Below are 17,259 nucleotides of genomic sequence, written 5' to 3'. Positions count from 1 at the left end.
GTGGGAGTTGCTATAAGTTTGCAATGTGGTGTATCAGGACGGAGGACTACTACCACATCCTTGTTTCGTCTTTCAGTAATCTGCTGAAGAGGTAGTTACAGACTGCAGGTGAGACAACCTCAAAGGTAAATGCAGACAAACGAGGTCCGAAGATATATATTTATATACCCGTGAGATTTTGTCTACTTTGGGTATGACTGTGAGTAACTGGAGGTGTATAATGTGATTGTCTATGTCCGTGAATGGACATGAAGGAGAAGTCGACTGTACACAACACTTCCCACAATGCCACACGCACACGCACACGCACACATGTTTCAAGGCAAAAAATGTTTTTTCTGCCAAAATGATCAAGTTTTTATTAAAAATTGCAGTCGTATAGCATTCAAAGGCGAACATGAAGGAAACAGAACATTTGTGCCATAACCAGTATCCTGCACCCTCACCCTGCTCTCGGGTAGTTTCTGACCTCGTCTGTAAGGATGCCGCATCACGTGGCTCCTCTACACCTGACAGCCACTACTGTACACTGACATCTGTATTCTGTACACAAGCAGCAGACCCTGTTACTCACAAATACTTGGGATGGAGGTATCTGAGTCCCGCACAGGGTCTGGTGTGGCGGTGGCTCGGTGACTCACTGACTTCTGTACGCAAGCTGCAAGCATGGCGGACTACAGACTAAACTGAAAGTCATCTTTGATGATTCTGTCGACGTGGTTTGGGAGGGAGGGAAAGGACTGGGATGTGCTGCTGACTGCAGATCTTACACACAGCGGGCGCAGCTCTCCCTCAGTCCAACATAGGTCACGTGAGCACCTTGAAGGTATTTCTTTGGTTTCGAGAACATTCATCCGACACGCGGCTCACTTTCAACACGTGGGTGCTGGACAAGAGAAGATGAAAGAAGGGCTACATGGACTGGAGGGATGGGGATCGGGGAGATGGAAGGAAAAGATCTCAGTGAAAAAGAGGATAACAGCACAAAGCTGCAGACAAGAATTAAAAAAAGAATAAATAAATAAATCAATCCATTGAAATGTTACAGCAAACATTATGGCCATGTCTTCAACAATACCTACATTACACAGTCCATCCAAGTTGAAAAAATAAAAGAACAAAAAGAGAAAAAAACGAAAAGGCAAACCAAAAAAACATACGAAGAACCGAACGTACAAAATAAAAGAATCGTCGTAGATGTGGTTGCACCTGTTGTATGCCGCGCGCCCAGGTTCCACAGGTAAGGGTGCAAGCAGGTCAAAGGTAAAAGGGTGGCTCAGGTTTGTAGGGGTAGATAGTGATGGAAGTGTAGGATTTAGTGTACACTGTGTCGAACATTAGTCCATCAACCTCACATTGCCCCAGTACACTCTTCAGGTTGAACAGAAATAAGTAGAAGATGTGTGCATTCGATCGCCGCTAGGTGGAGCAGCCAGTGCACGTGAGGCAGCCTCGTGAGGTCTGGCAGTGCCATGGACTACACTGTAGGTGTGATAACACCAGTCAGCAGTGCCATGGACTACACTGTAGGTGTGATAACACCAGTCAGCAGTGCCATGGACTACACTGTAGGTGTGATAACACCAGTCAGCAGTGCCATGGACTACACTGTAGGTGTGATAACACCAGTCACCAGTGCCATGGACTACACTGTAGGTGTGATAACACCAGTCAGCAGTGCCATGGACTACACTGTAGGTGTGATAACACCAGTCAGCAGTGCCATGGACTACACTGTAGGTGTGATAACACCAGTCACCAGTGCCATGGACTACACTGTAGGTGTGATAACACCAGTCAGCAGTGCCATGGACTACACTGTAGGTGTGATAACACCAGTCACCAGTGCCATGGACTGTACTGTAGGTCTGATAACACCAGTCAGCAGTGCCATGGACTACACTGTAGGTGTGATAACACCAGTCAGCAGTGCCATGGACTACACTGTAGGTGTGATAACACCAGTCACCAGTGCCATGGACTACACTTGTGATGCCAACTTTGACACAACACAAAAGGACAAAAATAAGTGGAAGATGAGAGTCTGATGTCTAGCAGGATTAGCACAGCCCCACAGCCCCACAGCCCCACAGGACTGGAATGACTACAGCAAGCCTGCGACTGTCTGCAGATGGTGTCACACCACGAGTCGGGTGCCACAGTACCCGGCACTACTGACAGTGATACCAGTTGGACTTCAGTGTTTAGCAGCATAACAAAACATATTGAGTGCTGGTCCAGCGGTGGGAGGACACAGACCAGGTAGACAATAACTTTGTTGTTGTTTGTCAGGAAAACAATTACTGTTAGTCATGTTTCAGTTGACTTTTCTGGATGTCATCTACCGTTGCCGTTGTCAGCCAATTAGATATAACCTATTCAGCTGGTTTCTCGTATAGCTGGAATGGTTTCTAGAAATTACAAAACTCGTTGTTGTCTTCGCTCATTGTAATCTTTCTACAAGCTAAGCTTTATCTTCTATTTCATTCTGGTTTTGGAACTTTCGTTGTGACATTACCTTTCACTATTCTACATCCTTTGTCGAGAGTTTAATTCGGCAGCTATCGAAATTTAAAAAGCCTTTATTTGAAAGTATTTAACAAATATCTGGCACTCATAAAGTGGAGGTGTAGTCAGGTGTAGCCTCTTCAATCACATGTGATTGCAACTTATAATTTTCCTACAACTTCTACAATTTTGTGTTTTCTGTGACGGGTGTTTGACGACGCAAGTGGACCCCGGGTATTTCTGCAGGTAATCTTCTCACCTGGTAATTTTGTGTATTTCTGTCATTGGTGGGGAGTTTTGTATCCAGTGTATCTCTGTCGGCAGCATTTGTAGCTGGAATATTTGTTGCTATGGACTATGGCTATTTGTTGCACCTGTGTGACTACCACAGGTAGACGTGTTGGTTGACCAGCGACAGCCGCTGCAGGGGTTACAGGTGGAGGGTGATAAAGCAAGCGATAACAACTCCATGGACAACGACAACTGCGTGGCCTGGTCACGTGGCACGTACCCGACTGTTGGCGAGTGTCGTCGCTGTCGTCGCTTCTTGGGGTCAGCCGGGTGTTCAAAAGACAACGCGTGTAGCACAAAATCCTGCTTGAAAAAATCAGTTAAACTCAGCTTGTAACAGAATAATCCTATACACAGACATTGGATGAACAAGCGCTCACTGCAGTTCAGAATGAACATGGACAGTGCGGAGAGAAAGAAGAGGGCAGAATGTTGAGGACCAGGTGATCAGCTGACACCGACATCTACCTCCTCGCTCCCCACCTGAGCCACGATGTTGCGGTCAATGCCAACAGTGGAGAAATACGGGAAAGAAAGGTGTGAGAGGTGTACTAGGTCTCTCTCACACAAACTGATGGGCGGCTAGTAAATCCATGAACAAGTCTACAGCAAGCAATGGCCGACATTAGTTTAGTAGGCATGGTGCACTCGTGTTATGCTAGCGACACAGGGTACACCGTTACATGCCGGCATACCTTTACACACAAGTAGAACATTGACATACCTGTAGACATAGACAGAGAGTATAATGTACATACTGCTACAGCATGTAACCGCACACTGAGGTTCCACGGTCTGGCGTTGAGTAGACAGATAAACGCTACATCCCTCGACAGGTAGTCAGCGCCATGTTCTCAGAAATATTTTGTTTCCAGCTCACAGTCCCAGTGGCCATGGCTCCAGAACGGAAGTTTGCTGCGCAAAGTGCGATATGAATGTGTCACGTGGCATGACATGACATAATGCCAAGCACTCATGACAGTCAGCAGTATCACTACGCGTCGCCTCACGTCTTCAAAGAGAAAAGGTTCCGCCATTGAACCCTACCTGAGGTGATGGCGAGAGATGTTGGTGTTGCTGCAGCTATTATTTCACACCTCAGTCCATGTGTTGACTTCAGCAAAACTCTGGGACTTGATGACCTTCCTGGTGTCAACACTTGCCGTCTGTGGGATTAGCTAAACCCCTTCCTCCCCTCCCTACCCTCCCCCACCCGATACAATAACCGCAAATAACGTGGAGACATGTGTATAGACTATAGGCCTGGCCTATAATATATTCCTACATATAAATATTTCTACACTCTTTCACAAAATTATACAAGTACAAGTAAAACAAGATTTCGAATGTACAAAAGCTGTTGACGTGGACACAATATTCTACAGGTACACGTGGAGAGGCGGGTGTCCTCTACTGAGTACACGACAGTGTAGTTCGCACTGTGCAGCAGCTAATCTTTGGTACAGGTAATGAGAGGTAATGCGTACAGGTGTCCTACACCTGCGGGATTCCGTGTCCAGATTGTTTTAGCAAACACCTGTAGTCGGCAAGTAGCTACAAACCTCAGGTGTCACCACAGTCAGGTAGTGGTGGCCATGGTCAGTGTGTCTGTCACTGACACTTGTCACATGCAGTCACAACTGTTGCTGTGGTCACGTGGTGGGACGAGCCTGCGGGTTTCAGCAGCAAGTTGATGTGTGCTAACAATAAACAAGATGAGTCTCCTCGCCCGGGTGTCGTCCACACTCAGTGGAACCTGGTTAACGGACCATTGGATGCCCGACTTCATCAGACTTCCGACTCTCTGTGGATCACCTGACCACCAGTCCTGACACATAAATATAAACAAAATAAATATGTGCGGAAAGTCAGTTATAAGTGTTTGTCACAAACCAACACTGTCAATCGTTGCCTTCATAGCAGCTCAGACTCTGATGTAGTAGTTGGGACCTTTTTGAACGAGTGGCAGGAGCAGCTCCTGTCTCCCAGTGTCTCACAAAATCTGGTTTTGAGATTATTTGCAAAGCTGGGATGTCACAGAATGTGTGACTATGATGCACTCGCAAAATTGTGATACACTCGCGAGACAACAGCAAAGATGGCGCTGGCCTTGCTGGTCTGACAGTTGGCTTGAACTCGTGGGTCACGTGACCAGAGGTCAGTTTGTAACAGATAACCACTTACTACACATCGCCTGTGTGTGTTTTTAGGAAGTCTTCGTTGACGATAAAAGTTAGCATCGATCGAAAATGAAATCTTTCTTTGAGAGGAAAGTGTGTTGCCGCCATCCTGGCCTCCCTCCTAGCCTGCCTACACAGGAGGAGAGTCGAGTCAGTGGGGACCACAGGCAGCAAGACCAACTTAGAATGTGTTGAGAGCATGTAGCTTCTCTACTTTGTCTCCAATGTCACTTGCACGACAACTTTGTTGTTTAACAGGAAAGTCAACATCTGTTATTTCAGTTTTATTTGTTCAGGTGTGGTAGTTCCATCCTCATCAGCACGAGAGCAGAGAGAAACCTCGTTAGCAGCAAGCTGCACGTGCTCCTGCTCGTCTCTGCTTCTGATTGGATGGTCAGTCCTTGTCCGTGACTTGGTAGTGTAGGTCCTTTTGATTGAAAGGTCAGAGGTTAATGAATGACATTCCAGAGACGAGGAATGTCCTTTGTGGGTGAAGGAAGCAATAAATATTTAAAATAGTTGTACAACTGTGTTTACCCTTGACTGCTACAACAAGCTGTAAAAGTTGCTGAGGTCGTAGGCAGTACAGTAAATAATAAAACTTTGGTTGATGAATCTCAGAGACTGACGAGTGTTCAAACGCAAGGACAGAGTGTAGACGACGGAGACATTTAAAGCTTCAAGCTCCCCAACACTGAACACTTAGCTGTTGTCGTCAACAAACTCATCCACGACATCAGCAACAGACGACAGCCACGACAGATGTACTCGTCTCTCGTGGCGCATGGTGGAGATGTCTGCCATCCTCCCACACTGGACGCACGGACACACGCACGCACACAGGAACACACGCACGCGCTCTCTCTCGCACTCGTGGCCTGGAGTACAGGTGCAGTCACAGGTGTGTAGTATGCAGTCCGTGCTTCTAACGACTGCCAACCGGTATGACGTACTAACACAAGGTGAAGGACGGGCGAGAGTATCAGCTACAAAGTCTCGACACCAAAAGCGTCAGGGGGGTGGGGTAGGTGGGGTGGCGGGGAGGTCTATGGCCGAGGTCAGGGCACGTGCAGCACGCTGAGACACACGGAAGCCACGCGGTACAGAAGCTGCGCGTACGGGTGGATGCCTTGCTGGGGCAGCGTGCCACCCGCCGTCGACACCAGGGTGGTCAACCAGGGTAGGCGGGTGGCCAGCGCGTGCCAGCCGCGCATGGGGGCGAAAGCGGCGTGGGCCAGCTCCTGGTTGCTGACGACGGCGTAACACGACGCCACCACACCGTCCACCACGATGCGGCCCGACGACGTCAGAGGGGCGTACACGCCTCGCCGCACGCCAGTTCGCACGTGCAGCACACGCGCAGCATGCAGTCCCCCTCCTGCCACCGCCCCGCTGTGCGGCGCCACCCTCCCGTGGTCTCTTGCAACAAGCACCACGTGACCCACCCTCACGTCCTCGGCAAAGAGCGTTTTGTAGCGCGAGAACTCCACCACGTCACTGAATCTGACGTCACTTCCTGCCACTGCGTCGTGACGTGGTCCGTACGTGGCGTTGCCTTCCGCGACGTAGAGCAGATGTCTGGACGTGAGCGTGATGGCCGGCCCGTAGTCAGTGGTCAGCGTGTAGAAGTGGCCGGCCTCCATCTCATCCCGGTCCAGGAAGGCGATGACCTCCGTGTACTCCAGGCGCCCCTCTCCATCCACCCCCAGCACGCGCTCCCCCACCGTCAGGTCACTCATGGACTTGGTCACGCCCCCGGCGGTAGTGACGTCACTGCTGCCGGGAAAACAGCCTCCGATCTTGATGGCGACTGACGAGTCTGTCAACAACACAGCACAGCACGAGATGAGGTCACAATAGCAGTTTGTATCACAACAACAACAATAATAACAACAATAATAATATTAACAACAACAACAACAACAACAACAACAATGAGTGTGAAGAGCTTCAGCCAAACTTGAACTCTAGAAGTGTCGTGAACACGTGTCAACCTGCGTTCACTAAAATGTTTTTGTTTTTGTTTTGAGCCATGAGAGGGCAGGAGGCGGTTGTCTGCAAGGACACGTGATGAAAGTGAGAAAGACAAGGAGCAGATCCCACGAAGAACGATTTTAATTTCTTTATTTGGATACAAGAGCAGAGTGCAGCAGCAATACCCCGGTGCACTTGCTGGACACAAACTTGTCGAGGGACACGTGGCAAAACCACTTTCTGTCTCTCGCTCACTGCTTGAGATTTCATTGGGGAAAGGGTTAATTCCTGCGTTTTGTACACTGGTCATTTTACACTCATACGGCAATGACTAACATCAAAAACAGAGTGCGGCCACCTTCTAACATCAAACAACAATCAGGTAACAGCCGCAAAGTAGATTTATGGCGCATGCGCAGTCTTCAGGTGGCCCTCGGAGAGCTCTGTGGTGTAATATTTTCTAATATTTTCATTTGTGATGAACTATTAGCACGGCCATGCTCGAGCTTTGATGTGCCGCCATGACTTCACAACGGTTGACACGTGAGTTTCAGGTTCAGTGAGATGACAGGTCGCGAGGACAGGGTTGGTGGAGATGGTTGCCGGCGAGTCGCTGTTAAGGTTGTTGCCGACACTGAAGGTGGGAGCCTCAAAGGTCAGCCAACCGCCAATCTTTGACGGAAACATCGGAATGGAGCAGCCACGCCGTCTGTCACTCAGGTGCTAACTGGCCGCCATGTTGGTTGTCGACGGCGTGGTCAGCCACACGTTTGCTCTCGGCTTCCTGAGGCCACAGGTCACAGAGGGTAGAGGTGATTGTCTTCGTGTCTTTCTGAGAATAGCTGTCGCATTTTTACTCTTCATCAAAGAGAAAACTGTCTTTCTTTTCCTTTTGTCGCTTGAGTTGTATTTGTCTTCAGTTTTCCTAACAGCTTTTGAATTCTCATCCTCATCCTCATCCTCCTCCTCGTCATCTTTTTTCTTCTTCCTCATTTATGAATGGTTTTGTGGATGACATGTTCTGGAAAACTGAATTAAAAACTAATAACAGAAGTAACTGATACTTTAACAAGTTTTCTCAGCCACCTTCACACAACACTGCCACAACTACATGTGCCGTTGTTAGACTGACAGACATTCTGTACTCGTCTGTCTTCTCGCCCTGTCCACCCTCCTCCGTTATGAAGCAAGCAATCGTTTTTGTTTGTGTTTGTGTTTGAGTAAACAGTCCCCCACCTACCCGATTAGTTAGACTTTTTTTTTCACTTCAACATCCTCGTATGCGTGACATGTATGTCCAGACTATTTGTTGTTCTTTTTCTTTGTACCTCACCGACTCACTTCCACGATGAACAAGTTGACATGAATTTAATTTCTAATCAGGTGAGCCTCCTGCGAGTTTCTGTTTCTTAATGAAGGCGACCTGCCGGTGATGCAGCCAGTTCCTCAGTCAGGAGGCTTCTGTAGTAAGTGTAGTTGATTAGTGTGGACTATGGTGACAGCACACAGCAGACAGCTACCTGTACATTCTCACAGCTCACCACGTGCTGGTCTCCTGCAGGACTTTGACCCGCAAACGTGAGGGTGACTGGCTGGGTCAGAGGTGTAAAGGTCATTTCCGGTCATCAGGTGGCCTGGATCTTACGTGCGATCTTTTCTTTACTCTATCTAATTCTTAAAAACGTTTTGCGACTAAACGATTATTTGACCTGCTAATGTTTGATTTGACCCCAGACATGGGGTCAGCTTGGGAGGCGGAGCGTGTGAATGACGTCACAAGAAATCATCAGAACGTACATATACGTACATTGTACACGACTAAACACCTGGTGTGTAGTTGTGGCAGCATGAGTAGCTGGATGCAGCAGTGTCTCCTACTGTCTCCTACCTGTCGCTGACGTGCCAGCGTATCACGACCTTTACTTCTTATCAAACAGTCCTTCAGTATGTTCGTTTGTACGTAGGTATGTCAGTCAGTATGTTCGTTCGTCTGTAGGTACGTGCGAGTTCGCACGCGTGCAGGCGCGTGTGTGTTTGTATGCACGTGCAAGTGTGTGAGCAGACGACTGAAGGCCTGTTGGCAGCGGGGCCTGTGTTGACCGAGACGGCGAGATGACAAACAATCCGCTGTCCTCCGCTGTCCTCCGCTGTCCTCCCCTGTCCTCCCCTCACAGAGGCCGACCTTTACCCCCAGCTCGTTAATGTTCATTTTTCGCGATCATCCTCCCCCAGCCCTGCTCCAGGTGCTAGGCGCCGCTACTCTCACACCTGGGCGCGATAATGACAAAGTGTTTGTGTGGCCAACGACTTCTTACTGCTCTGTGTTCGCTTCTCGCATTTCTCAGACTGCGCTCTTCCTTTTTTATTTTTATTTTGTAGTCAAGCAGGAAAAGCACGCGGAGGTCAGTGCACCGCCACACCATCGACTGCATGCTGCGAATTAACGGACACGAAGCCCCTTCCCTCCCTCTCAAGCCCCTGAGCCCAGCAACGCCTGCAACACTTGTTCAGTCACACGTAACTGGTCGTGACACTCGGCACGTCACATGTCACAGTGACGTCACAGTGACGTGTCAGTGGTTGTGACATGCAGCGTAGAGTAAGCTGCCCTTTACAACTAATTAATTAGTCAATTAGCATGTTGGTCGTGAAGCGATGTGGACAGGTCAGCGAGCTACCCCGGGGGTACCTTTGTCGTCCGCTGCTGTCAGTGGCGACACCTGTCGCCTGCAGGTCAGGCGTGACACCCGGGTGTCGGCCGGGTACTCAAAGCGACCCTGACTTGTTCTGTGGAGGTAACTGTGCTGCACGGTTGATGCTGTCTACATCGCAAAGTACATGTACACTGCTGGTGGGGAGGCAAACATCTTGTCGAGAAGCCAGGGGGTGTTCCAGGGTCAGTGGGTGCGCGTGGGGAGGAGGGACAGTCGTCAGGACAGTCGTCAGGACAGCCATGTCTCCCAGCTGACAGGAAACACTTCTAAGTTAAAGTTTCGTCTTGCACAACACTTCCATCAAGATCAGACTTAAAACAAACATCATGCATTGGGAAATTAAAATACTGCTTGACCTGCAGCTGTCTAAGGGAGGATATGCACCCCCAGCCCCGCTCTCAGCCCCCGCGGGGCCCTCCACCCCACAGTTTAATCACAAGCGCGGGGCCCAGGGCAGATGCCCGTCTACCTGCCGCTAGTCATGGACCTGTGTCACCTGTGTATGTACCTAGGTATGCGCTTAGTTACTTGTTTATGTCTGCATGTACCTGTGTAGGCGTCTGCCTGTGTACCTGTGTATGCATGTATATGTCTACTTCAGTACCCATCCCACCCTGAATATATGTAATAAAAATACCCTTTGTAACAACAACAAAAAACAACAACAACCATTGATTGTGTGCCTTCATGGCTCTTCACGGTTTGCTGATTGTTGCGGATGTTGGTTCCTTGGACTGCGGTCAGATGGCGGACTAGCGGTCACACTGTAGACTTCTGTGATTCAATGTCGGGTGGAGTGGGGTGGGGATCTGTTGGTGATGACCAGCGCAGTACCGTTGTTCACTCGCCGTGTGTGTGTGTGGGAGGACGACGTCAGCAGCACAGTCAGTGCAGCGTCAGACGAGGGCCGACAACTCGCCTGTCGTGGGGCCGCTGACGGTGTGGGAATGGCACAGGACAGATGTTTGGCGAGGGATTAACTTGTCTCGTTCAGGTGAAGGCCCCGCAATCTTGTCGTCTGCCTCGTGTGGCCGAGCTTATCTGCCAGGCCTGGGTGTGTGTGTGTGTGTGTGTCTGTGTGTGTTTGTCTGTGTGTCCCCCTCCCAGTGGTGGGGGAAAGCAGGGCGAGGTGGCCGCCACACGGCGAGCTTTAAGTCACGTGACTGCAGGTTGCTAGCACCAGTGTAAGCTGACCCTTGCAGCAGGCATCAGTGGAACTCGCATCTCCATGGTTCCAAAGAGAGGAAATGGTTTTTTTTTGTTATGATGAGATGGGAAGAGGTTCAGTGCGGGTGTAACCAGCTACCCGACGAACCACACTATGGAAAAATTAAAAATGTTTGCTTAATGAGGATGGGGCTTAGCTAATTGTGAGTGCATCAGGCAAAGCGTTGGATAAAAGACAAGAGGAGGCGAATGTGTGAGCTGTGCTCACTGCACCATGTTCACCTTACGCGTGCTCAGCGCCATCTGTAGTCGCGAGTGTCAGCCTGACACAGATGTTATCTACAGTCATCACACGCCTGCAGACTGACGAGGTCTGGCAACACGTCCACCCGGAGAACGCAACACCCGGCAGCTGACCGCAGGGCCACAGGACGGACAGCTGAGGTCACTCATGGTCACCTTCACGGCACTACTCGGGTGGACGCCAGGGTACCCGACTTTGTCCTACATGATACATCGTCTCTAAGGAGCGATGATTAGCCGTCACCGTCAGCGACATTCAGTACGAAAAGCTCGTCACGCCACCCGACTCCAGAAGCCGCGACCTTTGTGACCGCCTTGGCTTTTGATTTTGTGGAGGGAGGGAGATGCACGAGCTGAAAACGTTAGCGAGATCTGCTGGTCACGTGGTCTACACATCCGTCATTTCTCCATCGCTCCTCCAACAGGTGCTTGTCCATCTTTTCCCCACCTGACGTCACCTCTGTTCTCGTGATGTTAGTGACGTCATCCGACCTCTGAGCTTCTTGACGTTCACCGCTAGTCGCATTACATGAGAATCTGACGTAGACGGCTAGTCGCATTACAGTAATTACAGTAATTTAATGTCACCAGCACTGTTCTCAGTACCACGTGACGTGACAGCTGACCTGTCCTTTCAGTCCTGTTTGATGTACACGAGTGTTGTTTGCAGTGTTTCAGTCGAGGGTTTGACTGTTCAGGTCAAGAACCTGTTCTCTGTGGGGATGTACACCGCCAGGGTTACAGGGTTACAGGGTTACACAGACAGTTGGCCATTTCTCTCTGGAAGGTAACACGAGACACACAAGATGACGTGTCCTGCCGCCATTCCTCCACTTTAACCTTGCAATACCTTTCAGAAGATAGTTTCTCGACCGCCTTTAGCCTTATAAACAGAGAAGATTGAGACGAGCGCTGATCCCGATGAGGAGTCAACTGTAAAGTAGCTGCATACCCGAGTGATGGCTTGACCTTCTACTGCCAGCTGTGGACGGGTGTAGGCCATGGCGTAAGGATACCAGGATACCCGGTAACTTGAGTTACTGGAAATGGTTGTCGGCATGCTATGTGCCACAAAATGTTTTCTTGCTGACCAGCTGAGTGTCAGGATTAGTATTTATCGTTACCAGGAGCTGGCAGTACCGAGTGATGACTCATCACTACACCAAATGTCTGCAAGTGCACTCAGTGACCTCCCACTGTCGGCTGTAGTCGCTGCGCACGTTAGTGTTGGTGGTGCCGACCTCACCACTGCTCTCAGTATTGTGATTAAGGTGGAGAAAGTATCCTGTCAGAACACGACAAGCGAGAACACGGGTACCCCATATGCTCACTACGCATGCGCAGCAGTTTGTCCACTGAGCACAGGTAATAACAAGTGACTGCAGCACACCTTCGGTCACCGTCATTTTTCACGATAACATCAGTGAGAGGAAGACAGAGAAAATGCCGCGAACCCTGTGGAGGATAAGTTATCGCGAGATTTGCAATCAATTTTCAGCCATAACACCGGGGGCAATCATTTGTCACGATAAGGTAGCCCGGGGGTTGCGACTACCTGCCGCAAGTAGCGTTTGTGTCAGTGTAGACTAAACTGATGTTAAGCCCTCACACCGGCATTTATCACGATAAGATCGCTCATCGTGTATATTAACACATCATCCATCATCTATCAAGTAAATGGACCTCCATCAATGTAACCGCTTTAGATAATCATTTATTCTGTTACAAGGCTGACTGTACACTTGTCACTGATCATTACAGTAACACCTAACCGTATTATAATTATACTCAATATTCTGTCATTCTCGTAGCCGCCAGTAACGAATTAAATAACATTCTCATTCCTAGATATCGAGTTTTTTCGATAAGACTAAGCTCACAAGCTTTAGCTAATTACCTGAGACAGTGATTAATTTTTTTATGAAATGACCGTTATTGTCGTACGCCGAGATGATCTTCAAACTCAAGAACAGTTTTGGAGGCGGACTTGAAGAGCACGCGGCCCTGTGGTCCTCAAGGAGCAACAAAGAATAAACTAAACTTGAAGAGCACAGCTGCCCGAGGTGCCGAGAGGCTGCAGCTGCCTGGCAGCTGCACGAGGGTCACACTCAGCTTGGACCCCTCGTGACGTCACAGCGACTGCGCCCTGCCGGTGTCCTGTGACCTCACTTGACCTGGTGTTGACACGGCGTCGTAATACTGGAGGGCAGAGGACTGTACAAACAGCGCGTGCCACTCGTTGCTGACAGTTATGAGGCTGTGTCGTGACAGGACAGTCGGCACCAATGTCTCCTCGGTCCCGACACTCGGCATCTGACGTCCGCCACATGATTACTGTATTGACACAGCGCCGCCATCCCACGGTTACAACCGTCTGAAGACTCAGCTCGACAAAAACTGTTTATAACCTATGTGGTAGTACAGCTTTACTTACACAAGTTACAAAACCCAGAAGTAAACGGTCTTCACATTGCAGTGCTCGGCTTTAGGAGGATTGGGGAGGACAACAGGAGGACAGCCAGCAGGTCACAGGTAGGAACAAATCGAAAGGAAATTGTCAAGAAAAAACATCCGGGGCTCAGTCCCGACCTGGCACCTCGGATGTATGTCCCACTTCCCTCTGTACCAGTGAAAAGCTCAGCTTCAGCGAGGACATGTTGATGTCTAACGATCGCTCGCCAATGTCCAGCAAACGTTCATCCACGTCATCAACAGTCGTCTTCACCCTCGCCATTGTTTGCTTCAGCAATACTCTACTTTCTCACTTCCATCAACAGTCAGGGTGAGGCAAGCACTGTTCGCATTTCAAGGACTATTTGCATTCTTACCATCAGGGTAGGTCAGGTCAGAGATACCCGACTGTTTGCGGTCCGGACAGATGTGGTTCTGTTCCAAACCCTCGCCCCGTTAAAACACATACGCGCCTCGCAAAGACTTGACCTTCTCAAAATTAGAAAATTGTCCAGAAGCCGTCCACTCTGTTGGGTCTTTGGGTCTTACACCTGTTGGTCCTGCCTCTTGCGGCCTCCAGGAATTCGACAAACGGAATGAAGAGTGCAGATTCCTGAGAAACAGTGTTGGCACAAAGAACTTGTGGACAAGATATTCTAGACAAAGAACTGTTGGTCAGTGTGTTCGGGATAAAAAGATTGGAAAAAGTGTTTGACTTGTCGGACATGTTCCACACAAAGACCTGATGGACTACGGCTAGGACTCGTTGGACAATGTTGCAGATGTTTCACTTGTGGACAGCTGCTGGACGAATGTGGCGACATCTTCAGTCGGGAGTCGGGACCTAGTTTCTTACTCAGCTTAAACTTTTCTTGCCCCCAGTGTCCTCGTGAGGCCTTCCGACTCTCAACTCGTGTCTGGTACACGCTACACGCACAAGCAGGGACTAAATTAATGTCCCTCTATAATCTGAAAGCCCGCCCTCTATAATTTAAAAGCCAGCCTTATGAAAAGCCTGCTATCAACAAAACTTGCGAATGTTTGGTGTGGTCTCCGCTAAACTCTCGGCAAAAGGCCTCCATGGCGCACGGACGGTGACTGTGCAAACCTCGTGAGCTTATTGTGTGGATATTACTCCGCGTCTGTTTACACTGCTTGTGCTTGTCTCCGGCCCACGTGAAAAAAAGATTTGAATTAGTCATCAGAACACGGCACACATTGGTGCGGGCATGTTCTTATTTACCACCAGACATTCAGCACCAAGCGCACACGTAAGCACACACACACACAGCATCAGCCACACACCCCAACACACACACATACACATACATACATAAATGTGGGCATGCTCGTCACACACACACCAACACACACACATGTGCGCGTGCTCGTCACACCCACACCAACACACACACACATGTGCGCGTGCTCAGGTCACACGCCGCCAATGCCCACGTCCCTGTCAGGGGCACACAACTCTGACGGACGCAGTTGTCTGTCGTATTGAATCTTGTCCCCCAGCCTGCGGCCTCCCAGACCTTCAGTCGGCAGTGAGATCTCTATCTGCCCGCAGCTTTGTGGCCCCACACTCGGCCATTGAAGACGACTGAGGGCGAGGTGAGCCCCAGCTCCCAGCCTGCGCCCCGGAGCCCCGACCACAAGAGCTTCCCCCCCGGCGCCCATGTTTGCTCCCATCTTCGCCATCAACGCGCGGCGGACGAGGGTCCACAGGTCTGGAGTGTGTGGCGGCCATTTCTAGCGCCGCTAAATGCTTCTATGACAGCAAATAGGGTTTGTAGGGGAGTACAGTGTGGGCCCTACACCTTACATGTCTGGCAGGGGCTCAGTAATACACAAACACCACCACAACACCATCACAGACTTGCCCCAACCTCTCGCTAACAAAGGTTAAGTAAACTGACAAAAACTGGGCTTTCACTCAGCTCAGACACACAGACCTCACTGCCGACACTTACAATACAGGCTACCACACACACAGACACACAGACACACACACACAGACACACACACACAGACACACACCCACACAACCACACATACACAGCCACACACACAGACGCGCGCACAAACATCTATTTAGGGAGAGACGCTTGAAGCGGCAGAGCCAACAGAAAAGTGAACAGTGTAGAGTGAACGTGCATGACCGTGGACAGAGTGAACACGTGAGAAAAGCAACACAGTGAACTAGTGTGAGCTGAGTGAACACAAGGTGGGGGGGGGGCATCGAAATATAAAACTTGGGCAAGCTGTGAACGGACATGAAAGAGAAGAGAGAGTGAATGAAGCACTTGTGTACTGTGTACACATAAGAAGTGGTGACATCAGACACCAGGGCTCCACAGTCAACACAATAAACATGTTTATCAGACATCAGACACCATTGGTTTATATAGCTTTTGTTAAGAACATTGTGTTGATAACTTTCTGATTTGTTGATGTCTTTTCTGGGAGACTTACTTGACTATAGATGAAAGCTGCACAACCTCAATAAAGACTTACATAACTTTTAAAATAGTTTTCTCTCAATAATCCAAAAGTCTTTCTATGAATTCTATCCTGTGAAAAACTTGATTACTTACCAACATAATTTATGGACATGACTGTCGCATAATCAGAATAAACGCCTAAATCTTTTTCAAATAATAAGACTTTCATTTTGAAATTACATCATTGATACTGATGACATGATCATAGCTAATCATAGCTGCTGTTGTTGGATAGCCACACATACACCACACCATTGTCGGGTGTTGAGGCAACAGGTGACACAGTCTGTTAGTGTCATTTACAACTGTCAGCATATTAACACCCGTAAACTTCACATCATCAGCAAACATCCTCACATAGCACTGAGCGCACCGGGTAACCCTTGTAAATGTGTTGACAAATAAACAACAAAGCACAAGGATGTTGTCAAACTTTGCTGCACTGTTGTAAACAGACATCAACCACAAGATGGATGTCACTGGATGACCCCGAAGGTCAATCGAGGACGGACATCGGCGTGCGCCACAGGGGCAGTGACCTCACGAGGCAAGCGGGTGGGCGTATTGGTGAGTTGGAGTGAAGTGTTGGAGTGAGGTGTTGGAGTGAGGTGTTGGAGTGAGGTGTTGGAGTGAGGTGTCCAGTGAAGTAAGCACTCGAGTGAGGGGCTGGAGTGAGGTGTTGGTGTGAGGGACTGGAGTAAGGTGTTGCAGTGAGGTGTTGGAGGTAGCTGCACTCTGTGGCTAACCCAACCTTTCAGTCCCCCGCTCTACAAGACCTGGGCACGCGACAAGGTGATGCACAGGATGGCAACAGTGACCAGAGTGATCTGCCGCTACTGCCATAACCTGCACCACACAAGTCGTAAACAAACACACGTATCCACAGACAGAAACAGACACAAACACACGCGCGCACTCACACACCCTGCATGCGTGAGACGAAGCTCTACCTGAGCTCAGGTGGGTGCTGCTGGGCCAACACGGATTGGTCACGTGACGCGAGCGTCTCCTGCCCTTTCACCTCTCCCCCACTTTACGATCTCTCTGTCCACCCCGAATAGGGGCAACAGCACGAAGACGGGTAGCGCTAATCGCTGGGTGTTGACACTGGGACTTGGCGCGGCCTTTCCCCACAATGGCGGTAAGCGGATAGCGAACAAACGG

The 17,259-nt window shown here is 49.5% G+C and overlaps 2 protein-coding genes across 5 annotated transcripts in view; one reads left to right on the top strand and one right to left on the bottom strand.

Annotated features, from left to right (window-relative positions):
- Window positions 1-332: 332 nt before the first annotated feature.
- LOC112557143 (sonic hedgehog protein A-like) overlaps window positions 333-17,259 on the bottom strand; it is a 103,770-nt gene continuing 86,843 nt past the window's right edge. For all 4 annotated transcript variants that reach the window (XM_025226798.1, XM_025226800.1, XM_025226799.1 and 1 more), the window contains one exon: window positions 333-6,798. In XM_025226798.1, the coding sequence (XP_025082583.1) occupies window positions 6,038-6,798 (761 nt within the window). In that variant the 3' untranslated portion in view covers window positions 333-6,037. The remainder of the gene's footprint in view (window positions 6,799-17,259) is intronic.
- Window positions 1,473-2,048, top strand: LOC112556066 (ribosomally synthesized cyclic peptide ustiloxin B precursosr-like). Its single transcript, XM_025224680.1, has one exon. It carries the CDS (start codon window positions 1,473-1,475, stop codon window positions 2,046-2,048), a length of 576 nt encoding a protein of 191 aa, XP_025080465.1.

This window comes from Pomacea canaliculata, linkage group LG2, assembly GCF_003073045.1.
Source record: "Pomacea canaliculata isolate SZHN2017 linkage group LG2, ASM307304v1, whole genome shotgun sequence".
In the NCBI taxonomy this organism is placed as follows: domain Eukaryota; kingdom Metazoa; phylum Mollusca; class Gastropoda; order Architaenioglossa; family Ampullariidae; genus Pomacea; species Pomacea canaliculata.
This window is presented reverse-complemented; position numbering and strand designations above follow the sequence as displayed.